We start from the raw sequence: 21,293 nt of genomic DNA, 5'->3' as shown, positions 1-21,293 counted from the left end.
CAGAAGAACCAAACCTTAGGAAATTCACTTTATTTGCAATTGTTTAATAACATCATTCCTCAGATAAAAATGCAATATTACAGGAATATACAGCAGAGATTAATTTAAAACTTCCTTTCAAGAACCATACAATCTAAAGATATTTTTTAGTTTTTATTTACTGGTAGCGTGCGTTATAAGCAAGACACACTCTGTCACCAAAGACAGACTGACAGATACAGATACAAACTGTACAATCACTTATTTACAAATCCAATTTTTTGTTGTTGTTTTTTTTCTTTTTACTTTTTTTTTGAAAATAGGAGTAGAAAAAGTGATTGAATCTTCAGATTTACGTAGCGTATTCTTTTTAAAATCTAAATGAACAAATGAAAGAATGATGAAATGAAACAAAAGAGTCTCAGCAAAAGTAGAGGAGGGAATGACAGACCATGCAGACGTCTCACAGAGTTCTCAATAACACCTGGGGTCTAAACTCAATTCAATTGTCCAAAATGTGAATGACCTCTGACGGTGTTTTTCGTGAGAGACCTGAATGGTCAGCACTGATGCCTTCGAATTCTACCAAAAGCACGATACGCATCTAATTTTTAATTTAGCTCGCAAAACTAACAAACAGTTTAGGACCTTGAGACAACACTTCCCGTCCGCATCGTCAATCAAAACTATGGAAACTGCTCGTGTGGTAATCAAATAAAGCAACTGAGACAATCCACTCGAAGATTCCTAGTTTTGTGAGTCTGTTGGACCGCAGGAAATTTGCGCCTCTAAAACAGAAACTCCACCAGTCCTACGAGCCAACGAATCAAGCCTCAATGCAATCAAATAGAGCATTACTTGCATCTCTGCAGAAAGAAAGAAGGAACTTGTAAAGAATACAATTTAAAATATATTCACTCATACATGGCATTTGTGCAATATTAACTATTTGAGCTCTTCATCTTTAGTGTTCCTCCCATTTCTTTCTGTTTCTAGTGCTACATTCGCTGGGTGGAACTAGATGTGGGGGAATGCCACTTGAAAACCTCAGAGTGGTTTGTATAAATCTGCATTCATTAGGCCCTATCCTACCCACAATACTGGGTTGCAAATGCGTTAAGTGCACCAAACAGCACTCAGGACCTGTCTGTCGTTAAAACTGCTTTCGTTATCATCCCACCAACCTGTTGAAATGAAACTATGGCAAGATCGACGTTTTTTTAGAACTTAGGGCGAAATTAATATTTACACGACAGCTAAAATCTATGCATAAGTTCATCCTTTACTTGGATTATGTGTACGATGTGTCAAACTAAATGTGGTTTAAATGTGCAAATTGTGATTATTGCATCACCACCTTAGCTTTTAGTTTATCATTAAAACTCATTAACGCACTACATTAACTTATAATATCAAATTAACAGTCATATAAAGGAGGACATTAGAGATACGTGCTACACAAAGGTTAAACCAGAGGGCAGACATTGCACCTGTCCAGGCTTTCTCTGGGTCAGAGGTCAACCCCAACGGCACGCTTCTTCAGTCTGACACATGCACAATTGGCACACAAACACGAATGAACCCAGAAACACCGAACGGCCCGAACGAGTACTTGGACACCAGATGTCCTTAATAAATCCACTAACGTTTTGTGTTTGTGCATCACTGGGTTTATCCATAAAACAACAGAAGACAACCTAAAGATAAAACACAACCTGTCGAACTGCGATAACTTGATAGATTTAACAATGCTGCTCAATTTTTATGGATAGTTTGATAACCAAGGGCTATTATTTTTTTGTTTTCCAAGGGGTTTAGGTATCCAAATGCATACATTCCTTTTTTAAATTGGCGAAAATTGTGTGCACGCTACTGCTACAGATGGCGAACCGATATATAAAGCACAATCAATCAGGAGAGCGACTTACGCTTCCTCTGCTGAAATATCATCCTCCTTCAGCCATTCCCTCCAGCGGTGCGAAATATCTAAACTTCCATCTGATAAATATTTCTCATATATTAAAATATATAAATGAACTTCAGATTCTCTGAGAGAAGAAAAGCTACATTACAACCATTTGGGCAAACACCTCACTGAGCAACTAATAAAATATTCAGTCAAATATTTGGTACATTTCCCCAAGGCCTGAGCGGACAGCTCTCTGTGTTCATTCATTGGCGGTTTCATTCAACACAAGGGCTGCTTTTGTGTCATGAAAGCTTGTAGCTTTTCCACACTGTTCTATCATGTGCAGGTGCTCGGAGGGGAACATGATGTGTTGATCTGAATTAAGCAGCTGTGAAAAAGCCCTCGGATTCAAAAATCCCATGATTAATCTCATTGCACTCCTCCCTCAGCAAAAAACACCCAAACATCCTGCTTTAAAACAGGCCGGAGTTTCAAAAGGAGCTACTGCGGTGAATACGAATGATTAACTCTATATTTCTCTATCATAAATTTAAATGTTCTATCTATACGTAGTCACTACATACATTCTCAAACACGTTTTGCGTGTAGCCATTTTAACCCTGACATTCAGCAGATATAGATGAGTTTATATTGTCTCTTTTTATGAGTTCATTATCTTCTATAAGTCTATAAAAATATACAATCATCGGCTAATGAAGGGAGAGGAGGACTTTGTCTGCTAGGCTGATTTTTCAGACTTCATGCAAATAAAACAAAAACGAGAACCTAAAATTCAAGCTTAGCATCCAAATTCATTGTTTCCAACCTAAACCTCCTCACTGAACACAGATTGTCCATGAGACTTGAGTAATGATGGGGAGGTTTCTAATGTTTTTGCTTAAAGCCTCAAATAAGAGCGAGAATTGATGTGCATGACCAACATTTGAAAGGCGTGAGGGTAGCAATAAAACGCCTTCACTGTGATGTCTGCTGAAGAAAGGACAAGAAGGGTGAGTGAATGAAAAGATAAGGGGGGAAAAAGCGAGAGTGAAAGAGAGAGAGCTGCTCTTGCGTATCATGCACCTTTCAGCTGAGCACAAGATATGCAAAATCATTTTCACACCAACAAGACGCTTCTCTCCTCCGTCTGTATTTACACCTTCGCTCCTCGTCATCAGTGTTTCCTCAATGTTTCAAATGAAAACAAGAAAAGAAGTTACTCAAAACGCTTGGCACACCAAAAGAATCCTCATGCAGAGATAATTGAAACCAACGGAAGAAAAACATCGAACCAAACTGACCCGCACAAGATTATTTCAAAATACTCAATACTCAAATGCACCCGATTTCAAGTATGACAGGTTTCTTCAATTTAAAGTTCTGTAACTTAATACACAACAGTGAATATATTTCTCTCTATCTTAGATTTTTGTACAGCTGTAGTTCTGAAGGAAACTGTTGTACAGTCAAAGTTATTGCATTGTTTTTGCATATCTTGTGGTATGCAAGCACATACGCATGCACTCACGCACTCATTCTGCATAAACTAACACAAACACCACGCAAAATGCACTCGTTTCTGCACTCTGCATATGCTAAACACGGAGAAACTTGCACACGTACACAACCAAGGCCTCGAAATATGCCTGGGGCAGCCTCACAATGACATATGGCACGTGTGTGTAGGAGATATGAGGGTGTGGTGGCGGCTTTGGAACAGAGCAGGTGGGTTCTGGCTACATTTGTCACGTTTGTTTGTTTTGTTTTTTTTACAAGCTTTGCATCATTCAGAACAGAGACCTCCTGTAAACATTCAGGAACTCATTCACAACCAAAAAAAGAAAAAGTAAAACAGCACAGGATTTGACTGGAGACTGAAATAAAATGCCATGTTCGAGGCCTGGAACCAAACGCCAGGACGCTCTGTGTAGAAAGTGAAGAGTCAGCTAGACAAAAATAGTCAATTATCTTTTCATATATGGAAAGAGAGATTTATATCATCTGAAATAATGTGCAAAACGGTGACAAAACTTCTAACCCGGTCTAGTGTGGCACGAACAGAGAGACGCCTGGAAGTGGATTGGTCAGGTTTCTCATCAGCGCATGTGTTTAGGGGACATCTTCCACCCCGTCCACACATTTAACCAACACAATGCTAACGCTTCAACACCTTATTTGCATAATAGATCGATAAATAGTTCTCTGTGTGTCTGCTGAACTGCGTGGAAACAGTGCTAAACCCAGCAGAAAAATATCCTTAACAATTATAGTAATCATAATAGCAATCAATAACATTATATGATGATGATGACGCTGCTGATGTTGGTACTTTCATTATGATGGTCATATATTTAGCCCTGTGTGAACTACATTAGAGTTTTTTTTAATGATGCGCTACCCAGACATCCCTGAATACTCCACCCTTCCTCTCCTCAAAGTGCACCTTTACTGACCTTCAGAAGATCTGCTGTTTCCTGTGTCGAGCAGGTGGGATCATGACAGAATCGCAGCTGTCGGCTGAATGTTTTTCTGGAGATCAGCAGTGAAGAAACATCAGTAGTTTCAGAGCAAACAAATGTCCGATTCAGCAGCAGCAAGGGGAACCATGAGACCTGTCAGTGCTACCTGCGTCCAGGCGAGTGACACTGTTCATTTACAGCTTGAGAGCTACCCCAAAGAAAAGAGAACAAACCCCCCAGCAGAACACTCCACCTCTGACAGGAATAAATAAATAAATAATTTTTGTGTGTCTGTATAAGAGGCATTCGATTCACAACACTGCGTCTGGCATAAACACCTTAAACGGCTTCAATAATAATAGTAATAATTTAAGGTAAAATAAAATAAAACAGCATCTGTGTGCAATCAACAACATTACAATGCTGGAAAACAAAACAGAAAATAAAACCTGAAGCAGATCTGGAATAAAAGGCCACTGATGCAATGACCCATACCTTGCACAGCTCCCAGAAAGCCGTAACGGTACACGAGAAAGAGTAATTCAGGGAATTCAGTCTTCCGCTCGTAAAAAGAAAAGCTATGTGCAGGCTTAGCAAGAGAAGAATGGGTAGAACTCAAACATAAAAAGCAGCAAAAATCCTCAACTGAACACAAGAAAACTGTAGAGGGAGAAAGATAACGTGAGGGTGTTTGCGGACGACACTTCTCCTGAAGAACAAATATATGGATGGATGGAAGGACAGCTCCTTAAAAGGAAAGACAGAGCCGCTCCAATGTGTCCCTCTGAGCATCTCTTGAACCAGTGATGGCTCCTGGACAGCAGATTCCTGATCTGGCCCTCAAGATCCACCTGCTCGGCACCACACATCCACGCCGATGAGTCCAACCGCCACACACAGGTCAGCGCAAACTCGCTCTGTCCTCCCACCGGTGGACAGACCTTACTGCTTGGGCAACAACAGCACATTTTTTCCCTTCATTCCCTGCACGATCAGGGTTTTGTTTTCTTACTGCAATCAAGGTTGTGAGAACTGTGAGGCACTTTTAGAAACACGCACACAAACATGTACACACACCTACTCGCTCGTGCTCTCGCAAACACACGGACAAACTAAAAACCAACTCGGTCTCAGCTAAGCAGAATGGCCTTATACCCCTATAGGTACACGCAACAGACAGGTCAGACTGCAGGACAGCAGTGTCCTCAGAGAGAGCTGGGCTAAGACACAGGACGTCCTCCGTGCTGCTGCTGTTCCCCCTACAAACTCGTGACGCACTCCATGTCCTCATCCTCCATCAGAGGGCTGTTCCGCTGCCCCGCCCCCTCTGACTCCTCTAGCTCCGCCTCCAGTGCCCCATCAGAGCCTGTGGCGGGAGAAAGGCCCAGTGAGAGGCTGCAACGGGACTCCTGCGAGCCAGTGTCTCTGCACTGTATGAAGGGAAGCAGGTTTCCGTTAGCGTTGGGTGGTGCGTTAGCGTTGAGAATGTTGTCTGCCGCGTTCTCCATCTCCTCCATTGTCATGTCACAGGCCTCCGCTATTTCCTGCTTCGCTACCTGGATGAAGGAGGGATCATGTGCATAGCGACCCAAACCCTCAGATATCAATACCTGTGTGGAAAAAGAAAGAGTCTTGCTTTTCTACACTCGTGGATGCAAAAAAGTAAGATGTGAAAAAGTGAAAATATAAAGTTTTACATGCTCTTTTGTAATTACATTTGTAGGCATTTTTTTGTACATTTTATTTAGTTTTTATTACCTTTTATGTCCAAAATTTGATTTTTTTGTTTATTGAATCAAGTGAAATTACTGTTTGCTGAATTACTCATTTATTCTTTATAGACCCTCTTTATATATAATGAAATTAACTTTAAGGAGTTTTTGGTGCAATCATGTTCAGATTATGGACCATTTTCACAAGCTATGACACGTTTAACTGACCTCATAATCTTAAATCCTTGAAGGTTTTTAATAGTTAGATATAAAAAAAAAATGTATGAACATTTATATGCATTCATGAATGCATTGTATTATATCATCTTTGAAAAAAAAATTACCGCTTATGCGAGGTGTTTCTAATGCAGCATCTACGGGGCTGAGAGTAAATTTGATGTTATTTTCTCCTCTGGCTGCCGTCATCAGTCTCACACTATTTTTTTGTCCTTTTTTCTGAAAGTCTTGATAATACCATCGTGGAGTTTTTTCTTTTATTACTTCAGCAAATAGGGTGGTAAAAAAAAATTGTTGTACTCTTCCATTCACTGCGCTCTAAGTTTGCACAGCTATGACAACTTCCACTACTGAGAAACACGGAAATGTGAAAAGTATACAAAGTATACAAAGACAAATGCAGTAAACAAATTACAAGCATTAGCACAAATGCATGAAATACTGTAAAATTAGACCTGAAATTAAAGAATGGTAGGCCCTTGTTTAAATTTTTGTTTGGGCCCTACTCCACTACAATTGATCTTAATGGTGCATAATTTAATAACCTATAGCCTAGTTTAGGTTTAGGGGTGATATTACATAGTTACATTGATGAGTGTGCTCTTTTATTAAAGATGACATACAAAAAAAATCCCACAAAAACATTTTTTCATTGTGAATCTTGCTTTCACCAAAAGTTTGCATAAGTGTTCAGTTTTGACAGTGTGAGGTGTGCATGATGAAATGTTTTATATCTTGTAGAGTATCTTATAAATTGCAGCTTACCGCCTCCACGAGGCTGCCGGCGCTCCCGTGTGCCAGGGATATAGAGTCTCTGCGCGTGACCGGAGGAACTGTAAGGGACACGGGTCGCTGCGCCCTCCCGCTGTGGTTGCCGTTGCTGTCGCTGTACCACGAGCTGCAGTTCACAGACGGCATGCTGCTGTTGAGCTTCTCGTAAGATCCGCTGCCCTCCAGCCGCAGAGAGGGCACAGGCTGATAGCATGGGCCTCCACCGCTGCGGCCACTGGGACTCGCAGGAGGTGTGGAACACAGACGTGTGAACAGTGTCGGAGAGTGACTCCGTCTCAGCAAGGGACTTAACCCTGCCACGGCCAGAGCCTTTGAGAACCAAAAGATGAAAAAAGTGAAAAGGACAGAAAATAACCCTGTCATTCATGAGTGTTTATGCAAATGTGCATGAACTTACCTGATGATGCACTAGGTGCAATGGTAGTGCTGTCTTCTGAGAAACGTCAGGTCTGTTATGCTTTCTCAGACACTCCAAGTGAAAGGAAGACCGTCGACCTGTGTTAGGAAGGAAGTACATGTGACTTCATGGTCATGGAGCTACTCATTGTATAGATTCATCCTAACAGTAATAAATTTGCTCATTTACCCAGTGCAGTAGGGCAGAGGAAGGCCCGTCGCCGTGGAGACTGCCACGGCCTTCTCTCCTCCCCTACTTCTGCCTCCACCATAGGAGCCAGTTGCTTGCTTTCTTCATCCTGAAATTCCAGCCTGTACCCCACACACACATTCAGAGAATATATATATATATATATATATATATATATATATATATAAAAATACTCGTACAAAGAATCTAATAAAACAAGTCAAGTATTACATGTCCATGGAGAGCATGGCCTGATCTCTCTCATCTAAAAATGTTTCATCATATGTCTCATCTGTAGATGCTTCCTCTCGCCGTATTATAGGGAGACGACTGTCACTGGAATCAGAGCTAAACAAAACACACATAAACACACTAAGATGAACTAAAAGCACAACTGCACATGTTTAACAACACTGTTTTAGAAAGTGAGAAACCTCACTTAACCTACAATTAAAAACAATTCTCTTGAAGCTCTCATAAGGCTGTTTACAATGTGAACAATCAATTATAGCAGCGTAAGGTTTGTTTTGTCTGAAGCGCTGATGTCTAACAAACCTTATGACGAAGTTTTGAATGATTGTGTCACATTATAGAAGCACAATTTTTTTTTTTCATGAAACCTTATGATTTTTATAGTAGTTCAAGGGGTACTACATAAAGACCCTCCATAAAAGCAAAGAATTTGTATGATTGTTTTGCATCTGTTGGCAGCACACACACACACACACACACACAAAAAACAGATTAACAAAACAACTTAATACCGGCTGTTTAATGATTTGCAAAAATGACTTGTTAAAATGATTCCTTTGCATTTTGGTCTAAATGAAGAGCCCCTTAAAAATAGCCTGGAAATGACCATGATGATGAACTTCACACACACACTCATTCACGCACACACACACACACACACATACAGACGCACACATACACGCATCTACATTGCCTAGCAGAGCGGTTCTCAACTGGTAAGTCTAATAGCAAGAAAAATAAATAATTGAAAATGTAAATGCTTTCTAATGCAGCTAACCATATAGCACATGCCTATTTATAAAACTGCTGTATGGTACAATTTTTATTACAAAGTAAATGCATGAGGACTTAACCCATTTCAATAATTTAAATCAAAGCATTATCAAATCAAATCTTATAGTATTTCCTATATCTGTGATCAGTGTAACTTTAGTATTTATATAATATATTACTATACTGTGTAGCCTTTTTCTTTTTATATTTTCAGCTTATATTTTTGTTTTAGTAAACTTGTTTTAGTCTTTTTTTATGTATTTAAGTTCAATAAAGATTTTGTGGTTTTGATACTTTAAACTTCAACTTAAATGACTTTTATTATGTAATTTTATGCTCAAAATATCCAAAATGCAATAACGAGCAACTAAATTGTTAATCCATCTTCCAAATCAGTTATTTAAAAACCTTCAAACACTACCATTAGCCTACAATAAGTATAATAAGAACAGATTTTATGGGAAATTGTGTCCATTAGCTACACGCTATATTCTGTGCATGTCTCATCATATCTATTAACAAGCAAAAGTGACTCCAGCCATTTTGGCCAACATATTGTGAGGGAGTAGCATATGTTAATCATAAGTTATAAAAACAAAAAAAAACTCTAAAGCATAGCCTTTAATCATTAAGAGAAATTAAAATCGAATCAACATTGAATGAGCAATAAAAGGTCTTAAAATCGACCTTTGTGGTCCATGCAGCTCTCATATAAAAAGTAACATGATTTAATTATAAAGGATAAGATTTAGAATTTCATTATGGGTTATTGTAGCCTATAATGGATTTTAGAGTAGTTAAAGTTTGTAACAAGATCACTGTGTTCTTTGTAAAAACATTCAGAACATTGTGTCAGATCCATTTATCTTCAAGTAACATGAACCAAACTTCATGTTTTGCAAAACCAGTTGAAATCCGCTGGCCTAAGACATGCTCATTCAGTTATCAGCCAATCAGGAAAGCTGCTCACAAATCCTGACAGTCATTGTTAGGTACAGAGTGGATCTTTCAACACACTGAGATTCAGATCCACCACAGTATGGCAGAGCATACATGAACAGCCCTACAAAGTCATGAGGTCTCTCTTGGTTTCTGTGAGAAGAACGTACCGCATGAAAGTGTCATAGAAACAGCTCCTGGTTCACAAGAAACAATCAGGAATGAGACAAACCATAATCAGGAACTAGAATCTGACAAACCTGAACATCTACGATAACCCGTGCATCAGCAATCAAACACAGAACGCATGTGTCATCATACCTCTTGTTAGGAAAGCACCATGTGGGTCGTGGCAGTGGGATGGTGGTGAGAGGAGGCCCTGTTTGTCCGTCCACCGTGCTGACAGTAGGTTTGGGATAGCGGTGTCCGATGGCGGTGTTGTTGGCGTTGTTGATGTTGGCGTTGGATCCTGAGGAAGAGTAACTGCTGGGAGTGAAGGTGGAGTCCACCAGCTTCTGATGAGAGGGAGATTCAGCCTCGCCGGGACTCCCGGATTTACTGATGTGCAATGGCCGCTGTGTGGTGAAGGACTGTGGGAAGGAGACGTGGCCATCACTCTGATGGTAGTAGTTTACATGGTTACCGAAGAGGCCACCAGACCGCTGCAAAGATAAACATGTGTCACTTCTATGAAAATTTATCCCCGCCTCCACCTGCCCCAAAGACCTTGTTTACGTCTGGTATTACAGTTTTTCTCGGTCGCTTTGGCGCATTTACATTTGCACAACAGTTAATGTATTTCTCATTTGTGCACATCATAGTAGCAGGTTTTCATTCCTTCCAACAATTTGCAAATGCTTTTGGGCATGCATCAATTGCTTTCATACAACTCTCTGCTGTTTTATAACATTATAATTTGCTTATGTCATGTTACTCAAAGTTAACTAAACTTGTGAATGCTGAACAGTCATTCTATATAAAACTAATAGTCCTCATATTTTATTAATATTAATTTATTACTTCAGTTATTACATATAAAAATGTTGAACTAGTTGTCAAAATCTGTCAAGCAATTTTTATGAAAAAAATGTACATCTTTTTTTTCTGAAAATGTCTTCTAAATTTAACAACTTCATGAATGATTTACAGACCTGTGTATGTTGTAGGTTCAGTTCCAATATCTACTCCAATATAGTTTACAGTTGTGCACAGCTCTACTAAAAGAAAGTTTGTTTGTTGTAAATAAGGGTTTATTTATTCTTTTGTACAATGCTGTGAATTAATCAGAATTGCAAAGAGCAAATTCAGTAAAAATGTGAAACATACATATTCTGTTTCTTGTTCTCAGATACCTCACTAAATGGAGTGATGTCTAACTCTACTGTAGTTTTCAAATGGCTTGTGAAAATAGTATAGTGCTGTATAGAGCTGTCTAGAGCATTTTCAGGAGATATCACCAAATCTGACTTTTTTCCATTGGAAGAAATGTACAAAGTAAAGTGTCATAATGAAAACATGACAACGCCATTTGACTATCTTGTTCATAAACAATGGTGTCAGGACTTTTCATCTTGATGACACTGACACTTTCATTGACATGAACACTTGCTTTTGAGAAATAAGCTATCAATTTAGAGAAAGTGACATGCTTTTGGTTTTGCAGTTTGCACTAATTGTTTTGAGAAATGCATTACCTGTTGTGCAAATGTAAATAGTGTTGTGATAAATGCACCAAAGTGACTGAAAAAAACTGTAACATCTTCTGCATTTTTGGCATTAATTTACTCCAAATACAAATTTTTGTGACTGATATAACATTTTATATGTTTAAATTTACAGTATTTATGTGAAGGATAAACATTAAGCACTGACAGACATTGATTTTTTTCTGATTGTAGGGATGCAGGGTATTTCTGCGTCCATATCAATATCCACCAAGAAATGCTATTTTTTATGTTAAGGTTTTCAGTTTGATAATAAAATTACATCAATATCTTTAATAAATTATTATTTTTTTTCTGCTTCACAGGCTTCTGCCTGCCGCAGTTTTATTATTTTACTGGTCTTCTGATTTTGGTTAATGTTTAGAGACTTGGTAGCTTTATTTACTACACAATTACTTGTGTTAACTTTGACTAATATTTACATTTGTTTAATTATTTAAACAATGAAAGTGTGACAAACATGCAAAGAAAAAAAAAAGAAATCATCTTTTTAATATATCAGCTATCATCCTCTAAATCTAAAGAGTTTTCAGTTATCGGTCAAAATTCTATGGTGCATCCCTAGTTTACTCCAATTAGTTGGTACTCATTTTTATATTCTGTCAGCATTTGTCTGGTCATGAATTGTCTGTCAAGTCACAAAATGTAATCTTTTGATTGTTATACTAATCCACACTTACCTCACTACATTTATCTTGTAATCTTTTTATATTTACCATCATTTACTTTAAAAATCCATTCCATTACATTTTTAGCTGTATTTAGTGTTATTGGCTTATAACTGGATCATTCAACAAATGTTATTACCATGTAAACAAAGCCAAACAGAATACAGACACACAGTGAGAAAACAAACAAATTTACTTCCTCCGTTCACTCTGCACTCACTTTGAGAAAGCAGGGATGCTTTAGTTTTCTAAATTGCCTAAAATATACTTGAATGAATCAATAAATCATGATTCCTAATAGGACTATTTAGATTTTCCTTTTAAACGTGTTTATAATCATCTGATATGTGTGATGATGGCAAAGCGCTGCTCCTTAATGAAGCCTGCTAACTCTAGATGAACAGCTCATAATATCCAAACTTTTTATGATTCTAATGATTGAACGTAATGATTTTGTTGTCTTATTAACAAATGAGAAAGCAATTCAAGGCTCTATAATGCTGAGCAATAAATCAAAACAAGCAGCTCTGCTACAGCCAGGAAAGGTCTCTGGTTTGAAGATCTGGCTGATTGACCCATGCAGGTGGGCAAAAGCTCCAGCAGCAGAAGCGATGATGTGAGCAGAGCCGAGGAGAGGAAAAAAGAGACATTATCAGACCTTTACCCTGAAGATATCATCCTCAGAAGCAGCACACACAGTTTCCTTCATGGCCCTTTCCAGCTCCTCCTCCACGGTCAAGTCTCCTGATATCGCTCTTCTGATCTCTGGACCCATATCATGTAGTGTTCGCAGGCCAGCCTGGTCACAACACACACACATGTGCATGTTCATATGCACACAAAGACACTTGTCAGTTTAATTATGAAAGTGTGCATTGGTCTGCTGTACCCACCTGCAGTGAAAGAGCAGTCTTTGGGGGTATTTTGGCCACCAGGCCCTGTTCCTTGCGCTTCTTGAATTTCCTGAAGTATTCCTGAATTAGGAATGTAGCATAGAACTTCCCCACTGTGACTTCATCATCTGTGGCCAAGATAAAACACAATCAGATATGGCAAGCCTTTGTTTATTGTGTTGTTTGGACTTTACATTTCTTCCTGCATTTTTCTTATTGCTAAATAAATCTACGGCATGTTCTGACAACATATTAATTCTGAATCCTCGATTCTTGTCATGAACAAGAAACAAGTTAGGCACTACTACACACTACTTCTCTGTAATGATCCATGGGATGTCATTGAGAAGGAATTAGCTTACATCACAGATTTGATGGAACCCATCTTGAATAGCCAAAAATAAATAAACATAACAAAAAGAATAAACAGACTTTCCATTGGGAAGTTGTGAGGCATCCCAGGTCCAGCCAGTTGTCATCTACGATGCCACACTACTGATACTGGACATGAATAAATCTTTCTAGGTCGCGAGTTGGGTACATGCTATCAAATTAACTACTGTATGCTTCCGCACATGTTTTGGTCATGTTATAAACTTACCAAGTTATGGCAATTATTATTTAATTTATTTTAATATAATTTGCATGTATCAATTGGCCCTCTGCCCTATTATAGGAATATTTGGTTTAATCACATATGCCAATTTAGACAATAATACTAAAAGCCTTATTTCTTTTTCAGCATTAATTGCTAGATATCTTATACTGCTAAAATGGAAGGACAAATTTCCTCCAACTTTTAATCATTGGATTAGAAATCTTATGCACCATCTTACAATGTAGAAGATTCGGTACTCCACCAAAGGTTGCAGACAAAAATGTATCTTACTTGGCAGCCAGTGCTTACATATATAGAGCAAATAAATCCAAATTTAATATTTGCAGATTGGCCATTGATTATTTGTTTCTCACATTTTTTTCTACCATCCATTTTATTTTATTTTAACTACTACCTATATTATTAAATTTTAATTTTATTTTATTTTTTCTAAGCCTATTGTATTTATTGTGTATAAATATACAAAGATGAGTGAAAATATAAGGGAACTTTTATTTATTTCTATTCGTATATGTATGTATGTATGTATATAGCATGACATGATGTAAAACAGATTAAAAATGTGCATAATATATTGTTTAGAAATGGTACAGTGGAGATGTGGGTTCTGTTGGAGCAAAGATAATTTGTCTCTGTTTTTCATATTTTTTAAAGTTGTTGTTTTATTGAGCAAAAGGTTATTAAAAAGATCTGAACAAGAGAAAAAAATAACTATTCTTTGAAAGACTCTTTTAAAATCATACCAAAATATTACAGACCAATCCTTTGAATGCTGCTCAATGTAATAAATAGCCTTTTTAACACCACTGACCTCCAGCAGGGGGAACAACTTGATCCAGCAGCTTCATGCTTGTCCTCTTCCAAATCTTCTTCACGATGGCCCTAAGTTCCTCATTCGCCTGCTCCAGGTTACCTGAAACAAGCACATGCAAACAGTGACTTTTTGTTAATATGACCAAACTTTGATGAGTGTATTTGTGCATGTGTATATGATCTCCATGACTATCAGTGACATTTACACACCTTCGGTTTTGATGCGTAGAGCCGTTCGTACCAGGGCAAAAAGAGTTGCATTAAACATCACCGTTCCATCACTATTGAGAGGCATGTTCATGGACACAAGTCGCTGCAAATGCACACAAAAATTAAGTTATGTGTACAATGCACTGCAAAACATTAATAAGCACTTATGTATGTATATATATATATATATATATATATATATATATATATATATATATATATATATATATATATATATATATATATATATATATATATATGATGTTTTTACCTTGCATGCCACTCTATGTGGACAAAGCTTTCCAAATCCAAGAGGTGGCTGAATTCTGCGCAGTAACGTGACTACATCCAGATGCTTTATCCGACCCCTGCATGATAATATTAATTTGAATAATCTAAGTATAAGTATATCTCTTTAAAAAACATTGATGATTAGAGAAAGTGCAAGTGAGAAAGTTGGCAAAACAGGAGTGACTGACTTAGCCTCAGGATCATATTCTGCCCATATTCTTTTGAACTCATCTAGATGATGCGGTCCCAGTATCGACCAATCCCGTGTTAAATAGTCAAAGTTGTCCATGATGACAGCCACAAAAAGGTTAATGATCTGCGGGAGAGGAAGAATCTAAATCACAGTGGCTCACAAACCCCTGAATCACACCCGCTGCTTCTATTATTATGGATACGATAAACACTGTACGGAGGGGGTAAAAGATGTCATGCTGGGAGAGAAGATTTGACAGCAACATTCACAGCTGATATACAATAACAAAGTTGCTTACTGGAAAGATATATCGATGTCAACTCACCAGGAAGGCGCAAAGCATATAAAAGCTAACAAAGTAGAAGATGGCAAAGTGACTGCCACAGTCTTCGCTGGAATGGTTGATCTCTGACCCCTTCTCACAAGGGCGGTTTGGAGAACAGGCCAGCATGATTTCCTGCCACGCCTCTCCTGTCGCACACCTACACAAATACACAAGCTCAGAGTGAGAAAGAGACACCAAATGAGTGATGGAGAGAGAGAGCTAGATGGAAACTGACCTGAAGAGAAGCAGAACAGCCTGAGGAAATGTCTGAAAGTTGTTGTTTCGGTTGATCTGACTGTTGTCCCTCAGGGCGATTTTGCCAAACATCTGTGGAGTCAAAAATACATCATGAATTGTGCACAAGTACAGGAGCTGTAACAGACATCAATGCACCTCTTTGGGGAAAGAGGAGGAGGAAGTTTGGAAGAGCAAATAAAGCTGCATCTGACCTGCATCCCAATGACGGCATAAATGAAGAACAGCATTACGATCAGCAATGCAACATAGGGAAGAGCCTGTGAACAAGGACAAGGAAAAGACAAAGGTGTTTAATTGCTCTTAAAACTCAACTCTAGGCATAAAATCTAGTGTGTAAATCTGGATCACATCACATTTACACAAGAAAGCACTGTCTAATTTAATTCTACTCACCTGAAAGGATTTAATGAAGGTCCAGAGCAACGTCCGAATACCCTCTCCCCGAGACAGGAGCTTCACCAGCCTCATCACGCGGAACAGCCGAAAGAATGTGATTGAGATCCTGGCGTTATCCTCAGTGTTTTGGAGGCCCTTTTTCAGCATGACAGACACACACATTTGCATGTTTATGGAAAACCAAAAACAAGCACACACATATATTTATACACCCAGCCATTGGTGTAGAAATTCAAAGTGACACACACATACACGCATAATTAGGTTAATATGTGTACAGCATGTTAGACACGTTCACTAAGAGCAAACTACAGAGACACAGACAATGTCTGGTGGCTTTATGAAATAAATGACAATATTCCAAATGGATGCAAAGCATTTACAGACATCGACCACAATACACATTGCCTCTAATTTATTTCTTTTCAGCTAATCGCATATAATTTATAAACAACCTATAGTACATACTTGACATAGAAGCATTAATACTGTATTTCAAAGGTGATATTAGAACTGACATACAGAACTCGTCACAAACACAGACACTAATCTGCAGACAAACTTTATCAGATTTGATCAAATCTATAATCAATTTCAGCCACTTCATGACCTAAATCAAAATCAAGACATAAAAAGTTACATTATTAAGACATAAATGAGTCAAAAAGACATAAGAAAAAAAATAATCATTATAAATTATAATAATATTAGTTACTATTGTCAATAAGTTTACATGTTTGATTGTCATTATTAGAACCCTTCTCTCAAAATCTGCTGTCAATTTTTTTTATTTCATAATAATCTAAACATCAATTTTTACTTTAGGTAGTTGTTATGTTTTATCTCATAGTAACTTTATCCAAAGTTTAACCTCAGAATTAATTTTTTTATAAATATGAATACATTATGATTATTAAAACGCACTATTCATTTTGCTTATGTGGCATACATACTGTTTTTTCACTTTTTAAAAATGTTATTTGATATACTCTAAATATTAAACATAACAACTGCTCTTCTTATTAAAAGGTGCACTCAGTAGTTCTTACATGGAGATTAACTGTAGTTTTAAAAAGTTGTTTAAATTAATATCAATAAACACTGGTATAAAATAAAATCAGCAGTCAAATTAGTTGCCTGAATAAACTATTTTTTCTACATTGGGAGGCCCATCTAATAGGAGCTGATGTTTTGAAATCTCATAATACTTTTTTAATATATTTAGCATGATTCTTGTTGTCTGATACTCTTGCTTGTAGACTAAATGTCTAATACAGTATGTCTGACAGTAGTAGCATGACAGTTTACCCAAAAATGCAAATTACCTCACCATTTACTCTGCCTCAGAGTAAATCAGGGTTCTGTCTTCTGAACACTAGATAAGTTTTTTAAAAAAAAATGCTGGTTGATGATACCCAATAACTTTTAAGTCCTGGTTAGAACACACGATTTTGTCATGATTTCAGTAGGATTTCCTTGACAAAGGGTGTCGTGGTGAGTTGTAAATGAAAATTGGACGTCATGACACAAGATTTAATTGTTTCTTCTCTTGTAATGTGCATAGTTCACAACAACCAATACCATGTGTGCGGCGCCTCACACAGAAGGTCTAGCATGTTTAATTTTGTCCCAATATTCACGACGAGATCTGTCACGTGGGTGACACTGGACAATAGAAGCACATAATTTCTCAGTTACATCCGCGGGTGTTGCCGTTAATCCGTGGGTCATGTAATCAAAAAATAGGCTGCATATTTACTGCATATTTATAGGTGGTATCGGGTGAATAAGATCAATCATTGGTTATGCAAACTTTAACTACTTTCTCTAAAACATTAAAGTGTTTTAAGCAACTTTATTTGACAGACTGGCACACATATGCAGACATCTGCATTCTCACAATAAGTTTCTGAGTTCTCTCAGCCTTCCAACCGAGTTTGTTATTCCAAGGCAATCTAGAAACACTTCAGTGGTGTAAAAGGCTAAATCACTTAATTAAACTAATTAAATTGAAACTGACCGGCTCAAAGGATGATTTTGTCATTAAAAATGGAAACATTTTAATAGAAGTTTATCTAAAACTGTGAATATTTTACTTTTTTACTTTTTTTTTTATTTAGGCCAGATTTTATTTTAACAAACCACTTTGTGCTTTGGCGCTGAAGCATATAGCAAACTGCTTTTGAAGTACTTCACCTAAAATGTTATTCGTTATTCTTGTTTATCTAGTAGATAACTGACCAACAAAAAATACATTGGAATGAAGATATAAATTGTACCAAACAAAATACGTTTCAAAAAGATATTTTTTCCAAGAAAAATATACTAATTATTTTTTTGTTTGTGCCATCCACTACTCAACTGTGCCAATGGATGATTTGTTTCACACTGTGGAAAATAAGGATTTAATTAATGCTTCACTGTAATTGTTGTATCACAAACCTCTGTTATATATTAGCTATTTTTTAATAAGTCATTATTTTGTCTTGCGCACCCGATTTTCCCTTGGTGCTGATGTGATTGAATTTTTTCCGTCTCACTTGCGGCAAGTTCAGGCTAGGAAGGGTTTAATAAGCAACTCATGGCTTGAAAATATACATTTAGATTTAAAAGAAAATATCTTAATATTAAAAAGAAAATATACATTTGATCTTATCAATGTCATAACGAATGCCCTTAATGTAGCCTATTTGTCAGCAGGCATGAGTGACATAAGATTAAAAAAAACAAACATTGAAATTAAAATTGGAAATATTGTTATAGCAACACTTGTAACTGTTTTAAAAAATAAGGCTCGTCACAGGATGACTGATCGTTAAGGAACGTGTAGTCTGGCACATTTGTTACCTGAGACAAATTTAAGATTTTATCAAGACAAAATTGCATAATCTGACATAGTGGCTTTCATAACTGACAATAAAAAATGTGTGATCTCACCGGGGCTTTAGTTAGGAAAACAGTAGAAGGAAAACAAATACTCTGGAAGTTGATGCATGCCATCAACCAGCTTTATTCAAAATAACTTCTCTAGTGTTCAGCAGAAGAAAGCAAATTAAATTGGTTTTGAACAAGTGAATGGTGAGTAAAGTATGACAAAGATTTATTTTATGGGTGAAAAGTCCAAAAATATAAGTTTATCTTTAGTTTGATGTTGAATCAACACTACTAGATGTAACTACATGTGTAACCTAAGGAAAAAAAATCTCAAAAACCTACAAAATCTGCACACACATGGCCTGTAAAAATTCATCACACAAACCAAGCAAAACTGCAAATAAGCTTCATGCATGTGGACATCAGACAGGAAATCGTCTTTTCACAAGCCCCCAGCTGATTTCAGAGCTCTGCCACACTGGTGGTGAACTGTCACACCAGAGCAGACCAGCAGAGGCTGACACTGGACCACACACATAGAGAGCGATGACCATGTGACTACAGCGCACCAATGACAGGCATTACAGCCTAGGGGAGGGGAGAGGTTGAGGCGATGGACACAAAACCAGCATAAACATGTGCCTGCCCAATGCCACAGTGATGAGAGAGAACACGTGCATTCATGCCGAAGTCACGTGGTGAATGACAGGTGGTGATGGACAGGTCGACAAGGTGACGGGTGGAATGAGAGGTGTGGTTTTGGTTACCGTTGGTCCGTACCATTGGTCTTACCACAGAGGAGGGGGGAGAGGAGGAGGGGTCAGCTGGCTTTAAAGAAAGGCAGACAGATGAAAGCTATAGCAGCGCCGACCACCCAATGTACACCTGTGTTCGTGTGTGTGTGCATGGGAAATGTGTCCATCAGTGTGCTTGGAGGTACATTTGTTGGGTCTTTTACAGGGACGCCTCATAGCAGGTCTGTCTTTCTGCCAGCTGAGGGTGCTACAGCACATGGTCCGTGTGAGGAGGAGCCATACGCTGTTTTTGCAGCCGCAGACTGGAGAATGGGTTGGTGACACACGCAGACACATGCACAGATTCGACATCTTTCATGAGTCCAGAATCTCTAAGCAGGTCTTTCATGGTGTGTGTATGTGTGTTGCAGTGGGTGACTGTATGTAGATGTGTGCTGATTTTCTACATGCAGATAGACTGGTGTCTAAATCCTTTGCAGTGCCACGATAGGCTCAAAAATTATACGTTTTCATGATTTTTGTGGTGGAGACTGGTGGAGTTTTTTTTAGGTAGAACTGCAGAGGATCTGGCAACCCCAACCATGCATGTAGCACACACATTACAGAACTGGGTCAGCAGTGTAACTTGTTCCAAATGTGCATCTGTGAGACAGTTACCATGATAAAATCTCCACACAGAACCACTTTCAGAGGACTGCCCCATATCACAGATGTTATCTCACATTGCACAAATACAGAGATTTGGCACACACTGGTAAACGCTGCCCCCTGAAGGGTACAATCTTGACCATAGGCTGGCTGACACAGTTCAAATGTTAGGTTAATCTCATGAAAATAAGTGTTTGGGTCATATTTTTACCCTAAAACAAACGAAGAAAAAAGTACAAGCAATAATAAATGAAGTCAATGATGATAAAATAATTGTAAAATAATATTTTACATAAGACAATTCCTATTTTTAAACCAGTAAGATTATCAGATGTGATATTGTGTGATATATGTCAATCTAGGGCCATATATAGTTGCAAAATAGAAAGATTTGCAAACAGAAAATAAAATACTGAGCAAAAAAATAATTAAACAAATGCAAATCTCCAAAAAAACCAAGGCGAAAATAAATTTTTGTGAAATAAAAATGCATTTTGCTAACAAAAATAAAGAACTGCTAAAGGAAAATTAAGTTTTGAGAAATAAAACTGTAATTTTTAAACAAAAAAAGAACTGCAAATAAAAATCAAGCAGTGCAAAAAATAAATAAATAAATATTTGCAAAATATTTTTATAGCATTGCCTTTACAAAACCCGTCCAGTCAATCACAATGCTCATTTTTATTTGCTTTTTAATCAACCATAAGTTTGTGTTGCTGTTTTCACTTTGCACTTCACGTTTCTGTGCGTTTCACTTGTGGCCCTGATTATGACAAGGGGATGGAGTCAATGGAACTTGACTGTTTACGGCAGACCTACTGGGCTTTAGGACCACTCTCTGATACTGTGTCTCCAGGTTATGATGCGCTTAAATGGAGGCAGGTCCGGGCCATTGACTGGACGGGTTTTTTAAAGAAAATGCTATAAAAAAGGTTTTGCAAATATGTATATATTTTTTTATTGCAAATATTTTAGTTTTTTTTGTTT

At 37.6% G+C, this 21,293-nt stretch overlaps 1 protein-coding gene across 32 annotated transcripts in view; it reads right to left on the bottom strand.

Annotated features, from left to right (window-relative positions):
- Positions 1-15: 15 nt before the first annotated feature.
- The window catches only part of cacna1c (calcium voltage-gated channel subunit alpha1 C), a 171,179-nt gene continuing 149,901 nt past the window's right edge, over positions 16-21,293 (bottom strand). For 12 of the 32 annotated variants that reach the window (XM_087246006.1, XM_087245974.1, XM_087245976.1 and 9 more), the window contains 18 exons: positions 19,684-19,731; positions 16,027-16,164; positions 15,825-15,890; positions 15,611-15,702; positions 15,376-15,532; positions 15,046-15,173; positions 14,838-14,934; positions 14,567-14,669; positions 14,355-14,456; positions 12,925-13,052; positions 12,690-12,830; positions 9,961-10,301; positions 9,810-9,836; positions 7,906-8,022; positions 7,675-7,796; positions 7,486-7,583; positions 7,062-7,397; positions 16-5,957 (listed from right to left, as the gene is read on the bottom strand). In XM_087246006.1, the coding sequence (XP_087102132.1) occupies positions 5,607-5,957; positions 7,062-7,397; positions 7,486-7,583; positions 7,675-7,796; positions 7,906-8,022; positions 9,810-9,836; positions 9,961-10,301; positions 12,690-12,830; positions 12,925-13,052; positions 14,355-14,456; positions 14,567-14,669; positions 14,838-14,934; positions 15,046-15,173; positions 15,376-15,532; positions 15,611-15,702; positions 15,825-15,890; positions 16,027-16,164; positions 19,684-19,731 (2,592 nt within the window). In that variant the 3' untranslated portion in view covers positions 16-5,606. 32 annotated transcript variants of the gene reach the window in all.

Source organism: Danio rerio, chromosome 4 (assembly GCF_052040795.2).
Source record: "Danio rerio strain M-AB ecotype USA chromosome 4, GRCz13ab, whole genome shotgun sequence".
Classification (NCBI taxonomy): Eukaryota; Metazoa; Chordata; class Actinopteri; order Cypriniformes; family Danionidae; genus Danio; species Danio rerio.
This window is presented reverse-complemented; position numbering and strand designations above follow the sequence as displayed.